Source organism: Salvelinus alpinus, chromosome 9 (assembly GCF_045679555.1).
Source record: "Salvelinus alpinus chromosome 9, SLU_Salpinus.1, whole genome shotgun sequence".
NCBI lineage: Eukaryota > Metazoa > Chordata > Actinopteri > Salmoniformes > Salmonidae > Salvelinus > Salvelinus alpinus.
The window spans coordinates 49,467,225-49,487,637 of NC_092094.1; the positions used below are offsets into that span (position 1 = coordinate 49,467,225).

Genomic DNA, 20,413 nt, shown 5'->3' on the forward strand with positions numbered 1-20,413 from the left:
GATATACAGGCAGTGAACCCGACGTGTTCGTTTTGGCTGGCTCTCATTGAAGTCTACTCCCCTAAGTACAGCTCTAGGATCTGCACGTTCAATCCTAACCTAAACCTTCTTGACCATTTATCAAGACCATCTCATAGTTGACCATCTGACCTCAGACCAGTGTCCTGGGGCCCACTGACCCTGCAATGCTGCTCTCATTCCAGCTAGGATTGTGACGATACCAGTATCACAATATTTATTTTTCCATGGCAAAAATGAAAACCCCAAACTCTTTGGTCCTTTTAAAAAACCTGCTGTATGTAAAATATTGTGTGCTATAGCTTGGGGGGGAAAAATGTGACTCTGGATAACAAAATGTTTGTTTCTCTAATTCCAACCTCTCACCTGAAATACGTCCTGCCTGCCTCTCCACTCGGAGTGGAGCTGGGGAGGCAGAGAGAGGGGGATGAAGATGGGTTTGCTGACAGAGCGGGAGAGGGGTCGGTAGAAGACTAATGGAGGGTGAAAAGAGAAGGCGAAGCGATGGGGTAGAAGGAAAACCCAGGGAGGAAATGGAGAGTGAGAGACAGACGTATGGTTGCCGTGGTGATGGCCAGGAAGTGAGTAATGACCTGGATGTTTTGGCTGAGTGAGGCTGAAAGCAGCACGGTGAGGCTTCTCCTCTCCCCTGTCTGTGGAATGTAGGGAGAGTACAGAACACTGAGCCAGGGCATGCTGTGACAACCCCCCCCCCCCCACTCTTCTCTTTTAATACGTTCCCTCTCCTCCCTGACCCCTTCTTTATTAACTCTCCTCCTTTCGATCCTCGCTCTCCTTTCGCTTTGCCTCGTCCACTGCCCATCTCTTCTTTCACCTCTTTTCGCCCTCGCTCTCACCCCTGTCCTTTTTTTATCTTCCCCCTTCGCTCCTCTTCCTTCCTCTTCGCCTCCCGCTACTTCCCGTCCTCTAACCCTTCACCCTCCCTTCCCATCCCGTTATCATCATAGTTAGTCCAAACTGAAACTGTAGCTATGGAGATAGAAACAGACAGACGTGAGGTCTTGTAGTTGTCATCGTCCTCTCTCTCCCTCAGTCACAACTCCGAAACTGTTCACAAACAAAGATGGCTTCCCCTTCCTTTACCACTCTCAAACCTCCTCAGGTGCCCGGGTGCCACCTCTCTCCTAGAACCAGCTCCAATCCTAGAAAAACGAGCGAGCAAGAATGTTGTTTGACCTTTCACAGTCTTTGTTGGTGATATTAATGGGGTTATAAATGTGGCTGTAATGAAGCAGTTGTGTCATTTCCATAAATGTCAGTCGTTGAATGTTGAGAGGAAGTGTGCGTCCCGGGCACGTGCACCATCCAGAGTAAACGAACAGAAGTACAGACAACTTTTGCAATGTACCCTTGTTCTTAGAGGTGATATCCTGTTCTCACCCCCCCCCCCGTTTCTCCTTCTGCGAATGCTCCTCTCGCCCTGTCTCTGTTCTTTCTCTCTGTTTTGTCTTTCCTTTGTTTAGCCAGGCTGGGGAGGGATAAAACAAGGGATGACATGTCGGTGCACGCCAGGCCTCCCCCGGCTGGAATGCAAGGCATGAGGCAGAGTAGATCAAGGCAAAGGGAATAAAGTGTAATATCTTCTGGCCACTGAAAGAAATACATATCCCGGGAGATGGGGGAGTGGGTGGGGGGGTGGTAAGAGAAAGAAGCAAAGGTACTTGCCTATGTTTTTAGAAACAATACACCTGTATAGACAAACTAATGAATGACCCCATATCTTGAGTTCAAAATGTGTTGATAGCAAAGGACAGTTTGCGGTAGGCCCTTCATTTAGCAGCCAACACAGTGTATTGTAGAGGGGATGAGTTGAGCGTCTGCGGTAGTGTGTCAAGCAAGTTCAGCAAACAAGGTCGACCTCTTGTCAGTTTAAAGGTACACTCCCATTGACTTGCTACTTTGCTGTGTTTGCTAAGAGCAATTCCACGATAACAAATTTAAGCTTTGACTGTTTTTTTTAAACTTAAAAATGTATGCCAAACAAAAACCCATTGATTTTAAAAGTTTAACAAAATATACAACTCCATGCGCAACGACTAGTTTTAACAATTTCCACAGAAAACTAATTTAGTGGAAGGACTGTGCAGACGCGAACGTTAACGAAATTACAGTCAAATCTCCCTCAGGTTTTTATGCATGGTTTCCAAAAACTTGAAATACTTGCTTTGAATTAAGATGACAATATGTCTGCAGAAAGGGTGTCGGCTATGACATGGCCCCTTGAGTTTGGTTATTGAACTACAGGAAGAGAAGTGAAGTTACACCCGGTAACAGAATTACGTCATGGGTCCCTGATCTGTACTACACAGAAATACATTATTATGGATATGAATGTCATTCTCATGTTTCACAAGTTTGGACATCACAGTGCAGTAGAGTATAGTGCAGTAGAGTATAGTAACATGGGGTATAGTGCAGTACAGTAGAGTATAGTAACATGGAGTATAGTACAGTAGAGTATAGGAACATGGAGTATAGTAGAGTATAGGAACATGGAGTATAGTAGAGTATAGGAACATGGAGTATAGTAGAGTATAGGAACATGGAGTATAGGAACATGGAGTATAGTAGAGTATAGGAACATGGAGTATAGTAGAGTATAGGAACATGGAGTATAGTAGAGTATAGGAACATGGAGTATAGTAGAGTATAGGAACATGGAGTATAGTAGAGTATAGGAACATGGAGTATAGTAGAGTATAGGAACATGGAGTATAGTAGAGTATAGGAACATGGAGTATAGTAGAGTATAGGAACATGGAGTATAGTAGAGTATAGGAACATGGAGTATAGTAGAGTATAGGAACATGGAGTATAGTAGAGTATAGGAACATGGAGTATAGTAGAGTATAGGAACATGGAGTATAGTAGAGTATAGGAACATGGAGTATAGTAGAGTATAGGAACATGGAGTATAGTAGAGTATAGGAACATGGAGTATAGTAGAGTATAGGAACATGGAGTATAGTAGAGTATAGGAACATGGAGTATAGTGCAGTAGAGTATAGGAACATGGAGTATAGTGCAGTAGAGTATAGGAACATGGAGTATAGTGCAGTAGAGTATAGGAACATGGAGTATAGTGCAGTAGAGTATAGGAACATGGAGTATAGTGCAGTAGAGTATAGGAACGTGGAGTATAGTGCAGTAGAGTATAGGAACATGGAGTATAGTGCAGTAGAGTATAGGAACATGGAGTATAGTGCCCTGGTCGGCCTAACCCGGACAACGCTGGGCCAATTGTGCGCCGCCTCAGATCCCAGGCTGTCATATAACTCGTGTCTGTAGTGACGCAGTGCCTTAGACCGCTGCACCACTCGGGAGGCCTTGTTGTAATGTTTAAGTCACTCAAATATCACATGAATACACGTTAGACATGGCAAAATGTATAAAATTGCAAGAAAATGTGCTTTAAAATGGCAAAATTCTCTGCACCCTATGACAAAAAGTGTAGAATGGCAGTAAATGAGCTTTAAACCTACGAAATGTTCTCTCCACCAAGGGGAGCGTGAGCGAGCATTGCTCAGTGGGTACGGATGCTGGTTACAGTAAATGGAAAGAGAGGGCTCATGGGTAGGTGTTAGTAAAAGCTGGGAGAGGTAACATTAACTGGAAAAGGGAGGAGGAGGGGGGGTAGTTGAAATTTGGTCAGTCCACTCTTGCCTTGATGTTACCGTCCACAGATGGATCGGACTGAACTAAATCTGAACCTATCATAGACGTATGTTTGGATAGAACAGTACCGTACCGTGAGTCGAGCACAGTACAATTCAGTACTGAGTACGGTCCAGTCCAGTCCAATGCAATAGAGCACAGCAGGGTAGAGTTCAGTTCACTACAATAAAGAAAAGTAACAGTAGCAGGAGACACTATGAGCTGAACATAACAGTCAGTGGAAGGGAGGACAGTAGCAGGAGACACTATGAGCTGAACATAACAGTATGTCAGTGGAAGAGAGGCCAGTAACAGGAGACACTATGAGCTGAACATAACAGTCAGTGGAAGAGAGGACAGTAACAGGAGACACTATGAGCTGAACATAACAGTCAGTGGAAGAGAGGACAGTAACAGGAGACACTATGAGCTGAACATAACAGTCAGTAGAAGAGAGGACAGTAACAGGAGACACTATGAGCTGAACATAACAGTATGTCAGTGGAAGAGAGGACAGTAACAGGAGACACTGAGCTGAACATAAGTCAGTGGAAGAGAGGACAGTAACAGGAGACACTGAGCTGAACATAACAGTCAGTGGAAGAGAGGACAGTAACAGGAGACACTATGAGCTGAACATAACAGTCAGTGGAAGAGAGGACAGTAACAGGAGACACTATGAGCTGAACATAACAGTCAGTGGAAGAGAGGACAGTAACAGGAGACACTATGAGCTGAACATAACAGTCAGTGGAAGAGAGGACAGTAACAGGAGACACTATGAGCTGAACATAACAGTCAGTGGAAGAGAGGACAGTAACAGGAGACACTATGAGCTGAACATAACAGTCAGTGGAAGAGAGGACAGTAACAGGAGACACTATGAGCTGAACATAACAGTCAGTGGAAGAGAGGACAGTAACAGGAGACACTATGAGCTGAACATAACAGTCAGTGGAAGAGAGGACTTAGCAGGAGACCGGTACCGCACAGTAATTCCGGTACGGTAGTTCTGTTACCAATTTGGTAGCGGAATTACAAGCTTTAATCACTTAGTTCATAAACAAAATTGATATTTGTAAAATCACTATGACTCAATGGTAGGTCTACCATTTACTTGTTACTTCTGTTGTCCGGATTTGCCTTTTGTGTGCGCACACACACACACACACACACACACACACACACACACACACACACACACACACACACACACACACACACACACACACACACACACACACACATCTGACACAAAGACTATAAATACTGTTACATACACACCCTGCACCTTCTAGGGCACCCACAGGATTGCATTTCCCTGGCAGGTCACAGGGTTCAGTGTTTGAGTAGATCCTGGGCCTATAGGAACTCCCACAGATATTAAGACCCTCAGCCTGCACTGTTTTCACTGGCTAAGTCCTTACTTAAACACACTGTGCACTGCGCACTCTCACACACTACACACACAAAGACCAGAGAGTCAGCCAACTCCACTGTAGCGTGGGGGGGGTGCCCAAATTCTGCCATTCCATTGGTCACTACACCAGTCATTCAAGGTAATTCTACAGTGCCATTGGCTATATCATGGGGTGCAAGGGGTGGGACTGAGCTGTTGCCAGGCCCAATGTGTCTGCTGCTGCTGTGATACATTTTTTGCTGTGAAGAATCTGTGTTTTCTTTGTCTTAAAATTGTGGAATGTCTGTCCGTTGAGCTGGGGACCAGCCAGCTCGGCCAATTTTATTGAAGGGGACAAGGGTACTAGCTTACATTTGGTATGGAGATTGGAGAGCACCTTTTTGTTAACATGAACCCCGTTTCAAAATGTTTTCTCCTAGTTATTTTACATAGCCTACTAATTGACTAGTCAAGTTTCGGTTCAGTTTTGGCCAAACTTTTTGACGTTGGCTTCGTCATGTTTTCTCGCGGTTGTTGTTCGTTCTATTCTGAGTGACTGCGATTGTCACGTCCTTCATCATGGCAGAGTGAATCGTCATTTATTTGTATTTTTTTTCCCTTCACCAGCATTCTCATTACCAGCACACCTTTTCTGGTCCCTGACGTCAGGTTAAATATTTAAATAACATCAAACGCTGTCATTTTTCCAGACCGGCGTTTGTTTTGCTTGCGTTATTATCTCTACCGAGTTGGATGATAGTGATTTATAGATGGTTGATTGAGCATCAGCTTGACTTTACCTCACCTCACTGTCATTCCTGGAGCAGACAGTCATAAGTCCTGGCCATTGACGTCAGTGTTTCCAGCAGCCATCTTACGCAACTCTTTTTTTACTTTTGTTCTCCCCCCGTTGTAGTTTAATGAGCAATGTGTGTTCTTATTGAATCTGGGCCTCAAAGCAGACACTGTGGTTTCCAGGGATGCCTTGAAGCTGTCTGTGATAGTGTAAGTAGGCTATAAGTTGTCCCCCCCTATCCGCTGATACTGGGTCAGAGATTTGCTCATCCCCCCTAATGGTTAGATAGGATTGGGGAGTAGGGTGATCTGATCCTAGATCTGTGGTTAGGGGCCGCCTCTCACAATAAACAATCAACATCACCACATCTCCGTTATGAAAGGGAAGAAGTCCGGATGCTTCCCCGCTGCTGTCCTTAAGTGTCATGACTCTCATAGTTTACCCATAGTTTGCCACTGAGCAATTCAAGAGGAAAATAATGTCTGTTTGCTAGAAAGGGGACATGAGCCAGATCCTGTCAGATGGGTCTACTGTTTAGTGTTATGGGCTAGCTAGCTACGTGCTTGTTCTACAGAATGTGATTCACGCTATGTGAGTCATATCGTGTTAAGATAACATTGAGGAAGAAGACCGTTGTTTGACTTACTGTACTGAGGTTGGTTTATATGTAATCTAGTGACATGAGATCATGTTTGTTCCACAGAATATGGTTTATGTCTGATGTCCTAGGTGTGTACTTCTTCCATGGAATGGCGATAGAGCATGATAATTTTTTTTATAGCGTGAGTTAATGGTTTATGGAAGGTTTAGGGGTGTGTGTGTGTGTGTAGTACGGTTAAACCAGGTGGCACGGTGAGTGGTGCCATGTCTTGTCTCGGAAGAAGCTGCCATTGGTGACGTCAGCAGTAGCTAAGAATCATAGTCTTCTCTCTGTCCGGTACACGAGGAATGTGTCTGACAGCAGTTTCCACCCACGTCAAATCTTAGGCTACGTGAGAATGGTGTTTGTTTGTGTGAACGATTCCAACTTGTCGGCTAGGTCTGTAGTCAGGGGCCTTCCAGGTAGAATTAAAACCCCTATGTTGGGTCACGTAGGAGACCATTGCTAACTACATTAGCCAACCTTTTTTTTGAACTTATGAAACGACAGCAATTCATTAGTTGTAGTTATCAGCATAATTTAGACCCAAATCAGCTCATGCACAATAATGGATTAGTACTTTCCAGCAACTGAATTGCTTTTTAACTCCAGGAACAGTACTTCATTAAGTTGTCTTTGACCTTGACGCCTGATTGAGCCCTCGGTCTTGAATGGAGTTCATTCTGAATGCAGAGGCTCTGGCTATGGCCCAGTGGTCTTGAACGGCTGTCTTCTATTTTAGGTGACTGCTGATGTAATAGCTGTAAGCAAATGGATGGAAACTTTTTTTTTTTTTTTTTTCCCATGACATTGTTTTTCACTTCAGTGGTCACCACCTCAGGTAGGGCCCGAAGCCGGTTAGAACTGTTCACCCATGGCCCTCTCTGTCCTCACCACCTCTTTCAATCCCTCCCCTTCCCTCTCTCCCCCTTTCTCTCTGGTCAGTATAGACCAGGCAGAGGCAGGCTGGGGTTATAAATAGCTCCTGAGAAAAGGCTCTGGCCTGTTCTGGCCCATCTCTCTTTCTCCTCACCACAGCAGCAGCCATTCAGAGCGATACCCCCCCCCCGAGTGAGCTCTGTGCTGGGGCCAGACGGGGAGACATGTCTCCCAAGAAGGAGCCATGCTGGCAGAGCGTGCAAATGGACCTGTACATGGCTCTTATCAGACCACCTCACTCTCAGATACTTGTAAGATGTACGTGATAGGGGTTCACAGGCACCACAGCACACAAACAAGCAGGGTCTCTCTCTCTCTTGCACACAAGCATGTAAAGACTTTTCAAACGCACTGATTGACCCTGACGTACTCAGACCATTACACACTGACTGCCTGTGAGAGAGATATATATATATATACACACACACACACACACACACACACACACACACACACACACACACACACACAGACTAGGAGTGAGCTGAGCTCCAGACCCCCCCCCCCCCACCCACACAGATTAGTGTGTCTTTGTGAGCGTCCATGCTACAGCAGTCCGCTGGTATGTCTCACATCTGCAGCTGCAAGCCCACTGGTCCGGCCGGAGAGAAGGGGGGACAAGGAGAGAAACCTGTGCCCATATTTATAAAGTTTCTCTGAGTAGGCGTGCTTATCTAAGGTCAGTTTTGGCTTTTAGATCATAATGAATTACATTATATTGACCGGGAGGGGTGGGTTACTTGATCCTAGATCAGCACTCAGATACTTTAGGGATACCAGCCCTGGTCAGAGAAGGGGTCAGAAGAGGAAAGGAAGAGATAAAATGGAGGGGGAGAATGAAAGATGTATAATGCCTTTTTTATCCACGATCCTTTGTCGTAGCCTGAGGCTTTTTTCTTTCTGTCCGTCTTCACTTTCTTTTGCCGTCATAAGGCTGTAGTAGGCCTATTTCAAGATTTCTTTGTACTCTCAATGTTGAGGATCGATATCAACCAAGTCCAGATTGTGTAATGCATCTATTCAACCCGACCTCAGACTTGCGCCGGAACGACGACGCCGCCGCCTCAGCCTTCACACTCGTTCTTAATTGGAGGCTTTCAGAGCTGATTTACCTCACCACCTCACCTGTACACCGCCAGTCCTGTTGTGCCAAAGTCAAGTCACTACATGGCCATCTACTGCTCATCTCCCATCTCATAGTGAAGTTCCAGGTGAGGTTTGAAGTCAACCACAAGAATGTGGCCTCGCCGTCTCAACATGTACCCTACTGTGAACCAACCACGTTCTGCTGTCGTCAGGCCTCTCAATGCAGCTGACCTGTCTAGTGAGATGACTCGAGGCCTGTGCAACAAATATCTAGGTCATTGCTGCCATCTAATTGTACATTTTAATTGTTTGCGATTTTTAATTTTAGGAATTGTTTTTATCCAGCTGGGTGGGACATAGTAGGGATAGCCTCAGGCTGAAGAATATTAGAGTATTTCTGTTTTAAACTGATAAGACCACTTTGTGTTTACAGTATGTTTTTGGTATTTTAAAGTTTTTACAGTACAGTAACACGACAGTTATTACTATGGTATAACAAAGTTACAACTGTCATAGTAGATGAGGTATTCATCCCACGGTGTGATCATTGTTAACTAGAGTTACATTTGTAACCGTTATGGCTACTTTGCAGCACAGAATCATGTACCATGTAGCCTCCTTCAGACCACCTGGCTCTTTTTGTCGCTACTTTTGCGACAACGCTTCAAGGAAGAACATGGACCACGTCCACATGAGCAAGCTGTGACGTCCTTCATTTCCATGGGCGCCGATGACGTTGATGTCCATTAAGGCAGCTCCCCGCACCTCTCTGATTCAGAGGGGTTGGGTTAAATGCGGAAAATCCATGTCTGTTAAAAATCATTCAGTTGTGCAAGTGACTAGGTATCCCCCCTTTTCCCTTTTTGTGGGGGTTCTGTTTTCGCACCTCAAGGACTCTCCACTCCCTCGATTGGCTGCATGTGGAGAAGGGGGGGGCGGGCAGTTTGCGAGAGCCACAAATAGGTTTCTCTTCGGGTCTTTTGTAACGTTAGCCGACCGTCAAAATTGAAGTATTTAATTTTGCAGCCTCATCGGAGAGGAACGGTGTGGAGAGAGACGTTGTTTTGAAAAGTTTTTTCCATTCAGCTATGGTCGGAGATTATAGTCCCATTTCAGGAGACAATACGGATATGCACTCTCAGAGGAACTCGAAAAGCGGATTAAGTTGTAAAATGGTCCTTCAGGCGGTGGGCAAAGTATTAAGGTAAAAATAACCGTATTTTGGAGTTGACTTTTCGTCTAGTTTTGCTCGTTGCGACCCTACTCCTGTAATGTGAAGGCAAGGCAGCGGTCGGCTCGTTCGACGGTACGCGTGACAGCAGCATGCTTGGTTTATAGTGGAACTTTCCATGGGACAGCAGAAGGAACATCCAATCAATAGCTGATTTGGTTTAGGCTACATTTTGTAAGACGCGTCTGCTTTGCAATTAGAAAAATACCGGGTTTCTTCTGCAAAGAATATGCTTGTTGGTGTTTTTTAGATGTAATTCTGATTTTAGAAAAAATAAATGTACCGTTTCGGATAAAATATGAACAAAGTAGGCTCTAGACTCACTGTTAACATAATACGGTAGGTGTAGAAGCAACAGTGTATCCGACGACCAAAATCGCTACAATGTGAGAAGTATGTAACGTTAGCCAGTACTGTCCTTTTCATGTCGTTAATTAAAACATCGACTCTAAATCAGTTCTTGGTTCGATGCGGTGGCAGCAGCTATTGGATGCAGGAACATGTAGTTTTCTAAGATCTGGCACTGAACATCGAAAGATAATTTTAGAATAGAATATAGGCGCTGTCAACTTTCTCAATGCAAAGTAGGCGCAACTTGCATTAGTTTAAACATAGGCCTACTGTTTTCTCGTTGCAGTATTGTTTACAGCTCACAATTTAAAAAGGAAATGGCTGTGTCTTAAACTGCAATTACAGGCTTTTCGACTCTCAGGTTCCAGGTTAACAGCAATTCACTAGTCGGTGGAATTTGGTTTGGCTTCCAGCATTCAGCGACTGCTCGACAGCTTTCCCCAGCAAGACTGAACAAGAGCAATGTGATATGTCTCCTTAACCACTGTAAATAATTAAAGCCCCAACTTCCGTTTTAACCAATTCAAACAAAAACATTGCTTAGAGGTGTTTTGGATAGAAATATGTTTATGGTCCTACATTCTCTATATAAAACATTACAACACAACTTCAAAAGCATTTTTAGGCCACCTGTTTCAGTCTTGCATACTACAGATGTAACTTAGACTTAAATAATGTATGATCCAAATAGTGTTAGTATCGAATGTGTTTGTGGGTCACGAAACAAATACAAAAAAAAAACATCACAGACCCACTTTCAGAAATCATCCCATGAAGAACTCTAGCACTGTGGGGAAATATACTGAAGTAACCCATGACAACACTGCCTCAGTCTGTATGTGCATGGCTGGGCACCTTGTTTTTAGTTGTTTTTTTTTAACCAGGAAACACTCTTTTAAACACCCAAAAAGGCTACAATTCGGGTCCACCGGCTCAGAATTGTACCTTGTTAAGTCACAGTCAGTTTAAAACTTGTTGGCCTAACCATGGGGCCTGTCAGTGTGGCTTTTCCTTGTGAAGTCTTTGAGAGACGTAATGAGATTAATCCTTCATGGGACAGAGTCGACAGACCGACCATGCTGGTTAGTTTCTCTTTGCAGTTTCCCTTCTCTTAACTCCACCTAAACGCTTGGAAACATTCAATCCCAATTATGGAACCTTAGATAATAGTACAGTATTTGGGATACTTCAGGAGTTTGGCAATGAGGCCCTTTTCTCTACTTCTCCAGAGTCAGATGAACTCATAAATACCATTTTTATGTTTCTGTGTACATTATAAAGGAGGTTAGACGGATTTTCCCACGGCAATGCTAATTGCGCTGGCACTAGTTGGCATCTTCCTTCAAACTGCACGCAGTCATAAAATGGTATCCACAAGTTCATCTGAACCTGGGGAAGGAGATAAGAGCCTCATTGCCAAAGTCCTGAAGTATCTGTTTAAGAATGCCCATTCATTTTAGGATTCCATGCTGTAGGAATGAATTATTGTACAGTACAGCAGTCACAATAATGTATTATTGTACATTACAGTAGCAGATGGCAATCTGTCAAACCTAACAGGTAACGACAAGTTCTTCTGCATGCCCCTCCTTTCAATGGTGCTAGAATGCCACAGTGATTGCAATCGGTTGATGCACGTACTGCGTTTTAAAAATGAACTTTTGTCACCGTGAAGTGGATTTTCCAGTTCAGTGACCATTTGAGGAAGAATAACAAAAGGGAGACTATATGGCAGCATTTAGACAGGCAGTCATATTCTGATCTTGTTTTTGCTATAAAAAAAATTGCTCAGCTCTGAAAAATATCTGTGATTGGACAAAAAAAAACGATTAGTGGGAAAAATATCAGAATTGGTCTGCCTGTGTGAACGCAGCCAATGAATGCATAGTTCTCAGTGTTGCAATGTCATTTTTCATCACAGAAGGGACGGCATTCAATATGCTTTTTTTTGCCACCCGAAAATTGAGACGCATCAAATTATTCCTTCCGCAGCAGTGGGGGCAGTGTTGTCGCTTGGTTCTTTGATCTGATCTATAGGCAATTTTTTTTTTTTTTTTTTTTTTTTTACCTTTATTTAACCAGGTAGGCTAGTTGAGAACAAGTTCTCATTTGCAACTGCGACCTGGCCAAGATAAAGCATAGCAGTGTGAACAGACAACAACACAGAGTTACACATGGAGTAAACAATAAACAAGTCAATAACATGGTAGAAAAAAAGAGAATCTATATACAATGTGTGCAAAAGGCATGAGGAGGTAGGCAATAAATCAGATAATTACAATTTAGCAGATTAACACTGGAGTGGTAAATCATCAGATGGTCATGTGCAAGTAGAGATACTGGTGTGCAAAAAAAGCAGAAAAGGAAATAAAAGCATCGAAGTAGATGAATAAATCTATTTTGCATGGATAACCACATATAACCTCAGCCACTGCTTCAAATAGTAAACCAAACAACAAGAATCCACCCAAAAATGTGTTTTGTTTAGAAGTAATAACTAGTAATTACAGACTAATGTGAAATGGTAGAACCTACCGCCAACTGCCATGTGCTTTTTTTCTTCTCCGTGACCAAAACATGACGTTGTATTTTTAGCTCATATGGGAATGAATACACAAGCAGCATATTAAACTCCAATTATATGAGTATTTGCCAGGGCATATTCTTTTATTATACATTTGATTATTTCACATGGAGATGTGGGAAGCTAACAAGGCTAGCTTGCTATGTTTTTAGCCAGGCTGCCAGCTAGCTTCTACTAGCAAGGGAAGGCGACTCTTCCTGGGTTTCACAAAAACAAAGACAAAAGAACCGCAATATTGATATTGCTCTCTTGTGAATGGGAGTGGGACCAGCGTGGACATCGTGTTACCAAAAGGTGTCCGCTACTCCAAAAATCCCACTACTCGCATGCAGTCAAACACCTAGATCAACGGAGCGAAGCTTGTAAGCTGTTCTCCCCCTCACACACGTCTGTTGTGATGTTGATGCCCTTACATTATAGTTTCAGCAGGGGTTCTTTATGGGCTCAGCGGGGCATTGGGGCTCTGAATGGGGTTTAGCCCTATTGCAGCACACAGGCACGGGCTGGATGGGACCCCCAGCCTCCGACACATTGGGTTCTGTCAAGTCAAGTGATCCTGTATGCCATGAAGGGAAATTGATGTGATTGCAGGAAACATGGCATGAAAACGTACATTCAACTAGGTTACGAAAAGAAGACTTAACAGAATTCGCATGGCAAAAGAAGACTATCAAACAGGCCTCAGGACAGTTTGGCTTTCACTTCTAAAAGCAGAAGAAATCAGAGAAGACTGCCATTGTTGCACATTTCTACCTAGACTAGCTGAGTATGAATTGTGTGGAGATTTCTGCCCTTACTCCTCTCTCTTTATAGCCCAGTAATGGCTGCCGTGGTTTGGTTGGCTCGGCCTGCTCCTCTGTCTGTGGTTTTTCAGGGAAAAAGAACCATTTGAGAAGTAGACTCAATTTAGACGCCTGAAATAGATCTAGGGCTGTCCCCGGAAAAAAATTAATAAATCTTAGTCGACCGAGAGTTGTTTGTTCTTTCGACCAGTCGACTGGTGGACATTTTAAAAAGTGTATTTTTCCATACAGTGTGATTGGAAAGTATTCAGACTCAGACTTTTCCCACATTTTATGTCACAGCCTTATTCTAAATCGGATTAAATCATTTATGTTTTCAATCTAAACACAATACTCCATAAAGACAAAGCAACTTTTTTTGTGTGTGCAAATTTATAAAAATTATAAACCTCACATTTACATAAGTATTCAAACCCTGGCCAGGTAGCCAGGTGATGAGCGGTGCCTGGTTTCCTTCAGATGTGACGCTTGGCATTCAGGCCAAAGAGTTCATCTTGGTTTCATCAGAGCAGAGAATCTTGTTTCTCATGATCAGAGTCCTTTAGGTGCCTTTTGGCAATCTCCAACAGAGCTGTCATGTGCCTTTTACTGAGGCGTGGCTTCCGTCTGGCCACTCTGCCATAAAGGCCTGATTGGTGGAGTGCTGCAGAGATGGTTGTCCTTCTGGAAGGTTCTCCCATCTCCATAGAGGAACACTGGAGCTCTGAGTGACCATCGGGTTCTTCTCCCCCGATTGTTCAGTTTGTCCGGGTGGCCAGCTCTAGGAATAGTTTTGGTGGTTCCAAACTTCTTCCATTTTAAGAATGATGGACGCCTTTTGGGTTCTAAAAATCTGTTTTCGCTTTGTGCTTTTGGGGTATTGTGTGTAGATTCAGGCAAAATTAATTTAATACATTACATAGAATACATAGAGCCTTACTCTAACATGTGGAAAAAGTGAAGGAGCCTGAATACTTTGCCAATGCACTGTATATAGACACACCCTATGTGTTTTAATCAAATCAGCTGTATGTAGGCTACTGAGCTTGTTGGATGCTTTAAGCACATTGTAATTAAATAATGTAGACACACAAATGACTCAAGGGAGCCAGAGATCAAGATAGCCTAAAACCTTTTCCCGAACCATCACGCTGCTGGCCTTCTCAGATTATACACCCCCGAAGTTGCCAGTAATGGAATACACCACGGGTCGGCAACCTTTATTCCATTTGGAGTGCCAATTTGTCATATCATTTCTACCGATCTGCGTGCCAGTTATGATTTTCATATGCACATTTTTGTGGAACAGTTTATTTTATAATCAAGTCTTCATATCTCAAAATTATTGTCATGTGATTAATACAAATTCAATCTAGATGAGAATTATACAAGTCTAAAAGTAACTTCTATTGCCAACTATGTAAAAATAGCCTACATAAAGCCAACAAATAAAAACATCCCATTGGCTTAGCATAGCCTGTCTGCAAGGAACCTGAAACATTGTATCGACTTGGTCCAGCCTGAAGCTTGAGCTAACAACATTGTATAAAAAATATTCTGGATCCAAGCCCCCCGGAAAGACACAGCTGTATATGTACAAGGGATAAGAAGTCGCTTGCAATATTTACTATAAAGTAGTGTGAAATTATCAGGTTTTGACCACTAGCTGCAGCTGTTCCTGCTTTACCGCCACACTCTTTAAAACATTTTTTCTGGTCTCTTGTGTTGATTAAATAGGTCACAACATTTTCTTTGGGCAGAAAACCAATACATTTGATTCATGATGAAAATAAATGGTGATGTCATCCTCACAATTCAAGCCGTTCCTCCATGAAAGCAAGTCACTTTAACCTCCTTTGTGCTTAATCTGTGTCCAGGAAACGGCCCCTTTGTGTGTGGTTTATTCCCTTCAAAAAAGCTCTGGATTAGTTACTCTTAGACCATTCCTGGTGAACAAGCAAACCGTTAGACTGCAGCAGTTCTAATGGTGTCAATGTTATGGCCGCGTAATGGTCTTCAGTGGTAAAAGTCTGTGTGGTGTTTTGTAATGGTATTGGATTGCGTTGAGTTTAATAATCACCAATACGTTTAAAGCTGTTTCCTGATCCTTTTTATTGAAAAACATAACTTATTTTATTAGGGTCCCAACATTTTAGTCCCTAGTCCATTTCTCCGTCAAAGTTTTGAGTTTGTTGGAAGAATCTATTGTTTTTCAGCCCAAAGTTGTAAAGGAAAGGTTGAGATCTATTTAATAAACACGAGACCAGTAAAAAGGATGTGTGTGTGGCGGTATAGCAGGAACAGCGGCATCTAGTGGTCAAAACCTGGCTTGTACTTTTACACTACCTTATGGTAAATAACGCATACAACTTCAGTGACTAATGTCTCTGAACAGGGTGGGGGGACACACACCAGAATCACAGGGAATACATTACATAGTATGGAATAGCAATACTCCAAGCCACAGCTTCTTTCTACTTGTCAAACATAGAACAGATTCTGTATACTGGCGGTTGGTGTGGGATTGGGTTGGAGGGTCCATGGGTGGCTTTAGACCATGTTTGGGATGTCTTTCTCATTGGTAGGAAGAAGTTTGGTCCAAATCGTATGTTGGGAAGTATATTTATTGAACATTACCTGAATCCTGTAAATAAATTTTTTGGGTGCAATCAATTTGCTTAATTTCTCAGATTAATTTTGTTGAAATATAATTTGATCTTTCAGGGATGCTAATCATATCTGTTACTAACTACCTCTTGACTTTCTGTTGCTTCTCTTTTTGGCCTCTGACTTGTTTGGTTTGTTTCTAGGGTTGTGGTTCAGATACATTTTTGTTGGTCAACAAAGTACAAGAACATCATCCAGACATCTGTTCCTTATCTGTTGTTGTCTTGTCTCTTCCTCCTCTACCCTCACTGTAGATACTGTAGGGTGGTTTTCCCACTGCTGTTCGGCTGCTATTACATTATCGAATGAGATCCAGGTGGTGAGAAAAGCAGCATGTTTCTCTGGTGTGAAACTCACCCCACACATACCAGAGATACAGGAAGCATGCTCAGCCGGTGCTTCGAAAATCCATCATAACTACCCTTCAGAGAGAACGCGGGGGAAAACGGCTCACGTTGTCTGGCACGACTTTATTAGTACACGTTCTTCCCCCCAAATCATTGTGGAGTCCATGTGTCCTTCTGTTTAAGCTTATGGGGAGTGTAAGCTGTTCCTAGATCTGCGCTCGTGTGTGCTAGAAGGCCATCTTGTTTATGGTAACCGTGTTGGATGGAAGCTGAATGCTGTTCCCTGTCACAGATTACATTAACCACTTCCATCTGCAAATCGTTAGATGCCTCCACAGTTCACCAGGCCAATTTAAGCAAGAGTTGTTGCGCTTGGCAGGCAGGCTCTTCTGGCTGAGGGGAAAGTCAATACATGGCTACAGTTAGCGATAATGCTGTAAATGCGCTATTAAAAACCAGAACTGTTTTAGCTTCCAAGCAGCAGTATGTGCGTCACAATAGGTGGAATTAGCCCGTTTCCCTGTTGAGGTGATAACTAAGCATGGGGGCGGCAGGTAGCCTAGTGGTTAGAGCGTTGGACTAGTAACCGAGCTGACAAGGTTAAACTCTGTTCTGAACAAAGCAGTTAACCCACTGTTCCTAGGCCGTCATTGAAAATAAGAATTTGTTTATAACTGACCTGCCTAGTCAAATAAAGGTAAAATAAATATATGAAAAGCATAGGCCTAGTGTTAGATGCGCACAAAGTCGCCAAGTGGTTCGATTCAAAGGTTGCTTAGAAAATAACCACTGTTAGCTTAATGCATACAGACTTTTTGGTAGCGCTTTAAGTCAAAGCCCTTTCGGCTAATTCCTCTGCATATTTGTGTAACGTGAGGTTATTAATTGGAAGCAGGTTGTTGGGGTCGAACAGTAACAGCCTGTCTTGTGTTGTACCTGCCGAAGGCTGCTTCTCCTTAGCGGGCTTCTATTGTAGTCCTGAACACTGTACAGTCAGCATTCAGTCGCCACACAACTGATTTCTTCTAGGCCAACGAGTTGACTCCTGATAAGGAGGATTGGGGAACTGCGCTGACTTCACCAACATGGTTGGCACTCTGAAAACCTCTGTGAACACACAGTTCAGATGGTAGATAGTCTATGGACTTTCTCCACTTGAAGAGTGGTGCTCACAGGCACTGAATGGTCCACTCCAGAAACGAAACGATCCACATAAGTTTGCCGAAAAACGAGGATCGCACACTCTGTCCTCTTCTCGGGTTCGGGTTCAGTGTGACCACTTCTCTGCGGTGAGAGAAGGTCATATTTTAAATTTTATCCCTCATTTATTCTTTCTCCTACCCTTTTTCATCTTTACTTATTTTAATGTAGACCTGTCTCTCCTGTCCCCCTCTCACCCTATCCACAGACTCACCTGTCCAGTCAGGGTCAAGAGCCTCAGGCCCTGCTCTCTCCTCTCTAACCTCTCATCTGGCTCTGCCCTTTCTCTTCATCTTTCTGTGCCCTCCATCTGTTCTCTTATCCCTTCATCTTTCTCACCACGTTTCCTTTCTCCACTATTATACATTTGTAATTACTCTCTCTCTCTCTTCCTATCTTACCTTCTCAATCGTTCCCCCGCTCTCTTTTCTTATCTCTCTGTCTGCGTCCCTTCCTCTCCCTCCCTCGCTCTTCTCTCACACCCCCTTCCCCCATAAGGAGCAGTGAGACAGGTGTATGTGATCCATGCTTGTCAGCTACATGTTCTGTCATGTGAAACAGCTTATCGGCAGCCATTAAGGCTTCATCTACAGATATTATCAGAGTACACACGTTTTCAACGGCTTCCATAAGCCCCTCAGAAAACCATTGTGCTTGTTCTTAAAAAAAAAAAAAAAAAAACTTTTTTTAAACTTGTTTCACTTAGCCATTTCCTGTCTCTCCTCCCTAATTTCGTCATTTTCCATACCATGCCTCTGAGGTATTTTCTGGATCCATTACTTTATTTTAGGATAAAGAAAACATCCTTTTTGCCAGCACTGCTCCCCTGACACACACACACAGAGGCCGTGGCTGCTCGTGGTAAAGTTCTCCCAGGCAGAGTCTTTGCCATAAAAGGCATTGTATTCCTCCTCACCAGGCCAGACCAGACCCGAGGCCAGGGCCAGACATGTCTCTGGGCAGGAAGTTGACACCGCCTGGTACTAGGAGGAAACCATGCATGCCATAGACTATGTAGTCATGCTCACCAGCCGGCGGTCTGAAGACACTGCTTATAGGAGAGCTTTGAAGCCTGTGACTCAAATTATAGCGTTTAGGTACCTATTCTAGCCCACAGTAATGGGTTCTTCAAGTGTGCCGTGTGTTTTCTGTGTCTGTTTTTGTCAAGGTCGTTGCACGCACGGCGGTTTGAAGTCTCAGGATGATTTCCCGAGCGGAAAAAATGGACGAGACTGAACACACACAAAGGGTCTTTCTTAATCTGTGATGAATGCCGAGCGAGCCAGTGCGTGGGTCCTAATTCCTGTTTTTAATTCAATAACCAAACACCTCCTCAGCTCTGATTTTAAGTTCCTTGTAGGGGCCTGGAAGTTCTGGGTTCAAAAGCATTATCATTTTAAATGATAGGTGAGCTCTTTTCTTGAGTAGAAGTGGCGCTATCGATCTATAACAGGAAGTGGGGTAAGGCTGTAATGCAGGGTGATGTTGAGGTCAAAACTGGAACCGTCGGCTGGCTGACTGACAGACTGGATCTCACAGTTGTTGGCTCTGTCGGACTTTTAGTCTCCATCTATCCCCCTTTTGTCTATCACTCTCTCCTCCTTTCTGGAAGTCGTACAGCTTGCTGTAACTCCTCTCGTTGCGTGACCAGCTGGACACGGCAGCTGCGTCGCCATCCTGATCCAGCAGTAACGTTGACCAGAGACCAGCCCTGTCTGCTGAGGTCCGTGTGTCTTTTCACCTTTCAGATCTACAGCCGTCTCGTCCTCATGACACTCAAGTCAGACAGTGGAGGGTGGTCTTAAAAGTCCTCAAACAGGAGAAGTTGTCAGCGAACGTTTATAGACATAGTCTGTATGGTACTTTCCTCTGTCTATTTTTTAAAATGCATGTCTGTGTGTGGAAGGGAAAAGCTAGAGGTATGCTTTGGGGGACTAAAGGGTTAAGGGTTTTGAGCAGTGTTCCTCGGTCCAAGAAGCCCCGGGCCTCCAGAGGTCTGTCATGTTTTGTAAATGTGTTTTAGTAGTTTCCATGGATATGTGAGTGTGTAATGTCCACACATTTTCTCTCCTCAGTCTTTCTCTTTCTGAGAGTACTTGATTAGGCCTGTGGGCAGCCTCTGTTTTCTCCCTCTTTGGAAAGCAAACTAGCAGTCGTCTTGAGCGTTGGCTTCCCTCTGCACGGCTCCCGCTGAAAAGACGGAGTGTTTTATGGCCACTCTTACTCTTTTTTATTTTTCTCCTCCTGATTCTGGACTGGTGTCAGTCGTCCGGGAATCGGGATCTGGGAGTGGGAAGGAAAGGCCAGAGCCAAGAGCACATGGAGGGTGGGCACATTGTGTTTAGACAGAGGGTGTGGAGAGAGCTGGAGGAAGGAGGAGGGGTGGGGTAGTTTTAAACGAGGGTCAACAGAGGCACAATACATTCAGGGAGTAAAGTGGAACTCCCCTGTCCTCAAACAAACCCAAACTCTGTAATAAAACAGCCCGAAGAGGGAGGGAGAGTGAGGGAATGCAATGAAGACATGGAGGGAGGGAGATGATTAAAAAGTAGGGAGCGAGGAATTGAGCCGATCGCGTTCTAAAGTGGGACGCTGAAACTCAGTCGAGGTTAAAGCTCTGTGAAATCCCCAAGATGTTAAAGACCCTGACCGCCAGAAATTTGTGCCTTAATCGTTTTTGCGTAAAACGAGCCAGGTC

The 20,413-nt window shown here is 43.8% G+C and overlaps 1 protein-coding gene across 6 annotated transcripts in view; it reads left to right on the top strand.

Moving 5' to 3' along the window:
* The window catches only part of LOC139530267 (MOB kinase activator 2-like), a 93,748-nt gene that overhangs the window by 63,933 nt on the left and 9,402 nt on the right, over positions 1–20,413 (top strand). Inside the window, exon 1 of one of the 6 annotated variants that reach the window (XM_071326508.1) lies at positions 9,402–9,757. The exons of the other annotated variants lie outside the window; for them this stretch is intronic. Within the exon in view, the coding sequence (XP_071182609.1) occupies positions 9,642–9,757 (116 nt within the window). The 5' untranslated portion in view covers positions 9,402–9,641. Of the gene's footprint in view, positions 1–9,401; positions 9,758–20,413 lie in introns of those variants that run through there. 6 annotated transcript variants of the gene reach the window in all.